Consider the following 3,747-nt stretch of genomic DNA (forward strand, 5'->3'; position numbering starts at 1 on the left):
GGGGGGGGGGGGCACTTACTCCGTGAGCTATAGGCTGCCATTGTTACAGACTTTAGGAGCCTGAGATTTCATTCCCACTTCAGTGTATTCCTCCGTGATGTTTGTCATGTGTTTTTTCCAGCCTCGTTGCGATTGTTTGGTAAAGGAGGCTCCCGATGACGTGATGTGTGTGTTGACCTTTTTTCCTCCTTCCTGTGTCCCAGCGGGAGGTTTCGAGTGCACGCAGGATCGCTGTGGGGAAGAGAGGAACGACAGCCACGCCTGCCACTGCTCGCTGGACTGCCTGGAGAGAGGAGACTGCTGCTCCAACTACAAGTCCCTCTGCATGGGTACCCCCCCGATCTGTCTCTACTACTAGCCCAGTTGTGTTATGATACTCAGCAGCGGACACCGGAGTAAAGACCCATACAAAGGAATCTCCTGCTTCCTTTTACTTGGCTCAGCTGGCTGGATAGAGACTGATATACTGATAGCACTTCACCAGCAAGCAGTACTTTGTGGGCAGTTGTGCTAAAGTTAGCTTGCTAACATGCTAACATAACATACACTGGCTGACACCTTCTTCTTTGTTTTCTGGTCACAGTAACTAGGTCAGTGTGTCTATTACTGGATACGTAGTGGGATGATACTCAGGAAGGATTCACGACCGGAGTAAAGAGATCAGACAGGATTTATTGATTTAACCGGGCGAGCCAAAGGGTTGGGGTGGATGTGAGGAAATCCAGGCTCGACGGAGATCAGGCGAGGGTGTGTCGAGGAGCGGTCAGGGCGGGCAGACAGGCTGGCGGGCTGAGAGCTAACAGGCAGGTGGGTCAGAAGACAGGCAGGTGGGTCTTAAGACAGGTAGGTGCAGGGAAAGAGAAATGGAAGGAATTGGGTCTAAAGACAGCAGTTGGGTCTTAGACTCTGGTATCTGGGGTCTTCCGAAGCGGTAGTGTGGGTCTGTAAGACTGGTAGGTGGTCTTAAGACACAGTAGGTGTTCTTAGACGGGTGTTGGGTCTTAAGACTGGTATGTGGGTCTTAAGACTGGTAGTTGGGTCCTTAAAGACTGTATTTGGGTCTTAAGAACAGGCAGTTGGTCTTAGACAGGTAGGTGGTCTTAATACAAGTATTGGTTCTTAAGACAGTGAGGTGGGTCTTAAGACAGGCAGGGTGGTTTAGCAGGTGTCTAGGAGTAACAGGCGAGGGTGGGTCTTAACGACGGGTAGGGTGAGGTCTTAAGACATGCAGGTGGGTATCTTGAGCACAGGCGTGGGTCTTAAGACCGAGGGGTTCAGGTAGTGTGGTCTTTTAACTAGGAGGTGGTAAGAGTAGGATGGTTCATGTGCAAGACAGGCAGGGTCAGAGACGTAGGCAGAATGAGGTCTAAGACAGATCAGGTGGTGGTCTTAAGACGGCAGGTGGTCAGAAGCAAGGGAGGTGTGTCTTAAGACAGGCAGGGGGTCTTAAGATGAGGCATGGTAGGTGGTGGTCCAGACGGTAGGGGTGGGTCTTAGACAGAAGTGGGTTCTGGTAGGTGGGTCTAACTGTAGGGTTAGACAGGTTAGGTGGGGTCTTAAGAGGAGTGGGGTCTTCTAAGCCGGGAGTGTGGGTCTTAGCTCAGGTATGGGGCTAAGACTGTAGGTGCTGCTGTTCTGTCAAGACAGTGAGGTGGGTACTGTAAGACAGCTGGTAGGTGGGTCTTAAGACTAGGGTTCTAGAGGTGGGTCTTAAGAAGTGTGCGGTGTCTTAAGATGGTAGTGGGTCTTAAGCTAGTAGGGGTTGGTTTAAGATTGAGTAGGTGGGTTCTTAAGACAGACAGGTGGGTTACTTAAGACGGAGGGGGGCATTTAAGACCGTCTGAGTGCGGTGTTAAGACAGGTATGTGGTGTCCTTAATACAGAGTATGTGGGTCTTAAGACTGTACGGTGGTGTCTTAAGACTAGGTTCACGACAAGATGGATAGGGGGTCGTAGACTGGTAGTGGGGTCAAGAAGACAGGCCAGGTGTGAGGTCTTAAGACGGTAGGTGGGTCTTAACAGCAGGCATGTGTGGTCTAAAGACAGGGACAGGTGGGTCTTTTAGACGGGGTTAGGTCTTGGCTTTAGTGTGGTAGGGTAAGACAGCGTGTGGGTCCAGAAGGACGGCGGTGGGTCTTACGACAGGGTGAGGTGGGTCTTTAAGACAGGGAAGCGGTGGGTTCAGGCGACAGGCAGGATGGTCTAAGAAAGGTAGGTGTTGAGTGGGCAGTTTAAGACATGGTAGGTGGGGTCCTTAAGACAGGTAGGTGGGTCTAAGACTGTTGCTTAGGGAGTGGGTCTATAAGGCTGGTAGGTGGGTCTTAAGACAAGACTGTAGGTGGGTCTTAAGTACAGGCGTGGGATCTGTGAGAACGGTAGGTGGGTCTAGAGGACAGAGGGGGGTCTTAAACAGTAAGGCAGGCAACAGTAGGCACAGGTTTTCACTGGGCGGAACGGAGAAGATCGTGAGCAACAAAGACTAAAAAGTACAACAAATGTCGTATACTAAAGTGTTGTGGTAAGTCGGTCTGTACGGAGGGGACTTTGGGTTGAAGAAGAGTCCCGTTGTTGAAACAAAATAGCAGTAAAGGTTTAGGAATTCGGTGAATCGGTTTAATGTGTTTTCTCGAGAGAAGCAATAAAATTACAAGAGTTCAAGACATTTAATCGGAAACATGACATCGGTGGACCTCAGGCGACCAGTTTGTTCTATTAGTATTTCTGAATCGCCCCTCGTGTCCAAGTTTTCTTGAACAGCCTTCTTCATGTCCTATCTTAGCTTGAACCCAAGGACATCGTGCTTTTCTTGGTAGGCTCGCCGGAGGGAGAACTGAGGAGGGCCTGGGTCCTCGACCTGGGACCGCGTTGAGGTGATACAACACAGCGTCGTAGGCAACGTGGAGCATATACCAGGTGTGGGAATCGGCAAGCGAACGGAGCCAAGAGTGGGGCACGCTGAACCCAGAGTGTCAACAAGCGAGAAGAGTATGATTGACAGCCCCGGTGTGATGAAGCATTCCGATGCGAGCGGATGGACGAGCCTCTGAACCCCAGACAAACAAAAGGCCGACCAGACGTACGACAGGGACGCCCAGGGAAGGGGACAAAACTGGGAACAGTACACGGATGGGATGAACAGCAGGACTAAACTCTAACAAGTAGGGGGGGCTCAGCAACAGGTATGTACATCGCGATATTAGTCTGTATCCTTTGGTGTTTCTGTTGTTGCCTGTCTTAATTGTCTTTCGTCTTTGGTCTTTGGGGTTTGCTCCAGCTGCGCTGCGGAGGAAACTCCTCTGGTTGATGCCGTGCTTTTTTCTTTTTTTTTGTCCAGGTACCGTTGTGTAAACGTGTTTAGGTTCACGCTATCCAAATTCTGTGTGCCCGTTCACAAACTTTCCTCATAACTAACTTGTCCGTTTGTGGCTTGGAAGATGACATTTTTAGCTTTGCAGAAGTGGGGTACGACCGGCTCCAACTATGTCATGCGGCCATCTTTAAATGCGTTAGCGGGGGAGTTGATTGTGGTGGATGATCCAAAACGTATAACGGGAGAAATTCTACCACACACTTGGACCTTTTTTAATAAAAAAAAAGGGACAGGAACACATCAGATATTTTCTTTGACTTTAATTTAATAGTATTTTTCCCACAGGAGTGAACGTCACAACGTTTCCAAGTCAGTTTCCTCTGTTAAAAAAGACGCTACTTACTTACTCAAGAACATGTGAAATTTAAAGGTTACCG

General features: G+C 49.6%; 1 protein-coding gene across 1 annotated transcript in view; it reads left to right on the top strand.

Moving 5' to 3' along the window:
- The window catches only part of enpp2l (ectonucleotide pyrophosphatase/phosphodiesterase 2-like), a gene marked incomplete at its 3' end in the record, with an annotated part of 99,793 nt that overhangs the window by 31,857 nt on the left and 64,189 nt on the right, over positions 1 to 3,747 (top strand). The window contains exon 4 of the mRNA XM_032521770.1: positions 204 to 329. Coding sequence (XP_032377661.1) covers positions 204 to 329 — 126 coding nt within the window. The remainder of the gene's footprint in view (positions 1 to 203; positions 330 to 3,747) is intronic.

The sequence above is a fragment of the Etheostoma spectabile genome, chromosome 7 (assembly GCF_008692095.1).
Source record: "Etheostoma spectabile isolate EspeVRDwgs_2016 chromosome 7, UIUC_Espe_1.0, whole genome shotgun sequence".
Lineage (NCBI taxonomy): Eukaryota > Metazoa > Chordata > Actinopteri > Perciformes > Percidae > Etheostoma > Etheostoma spectabile.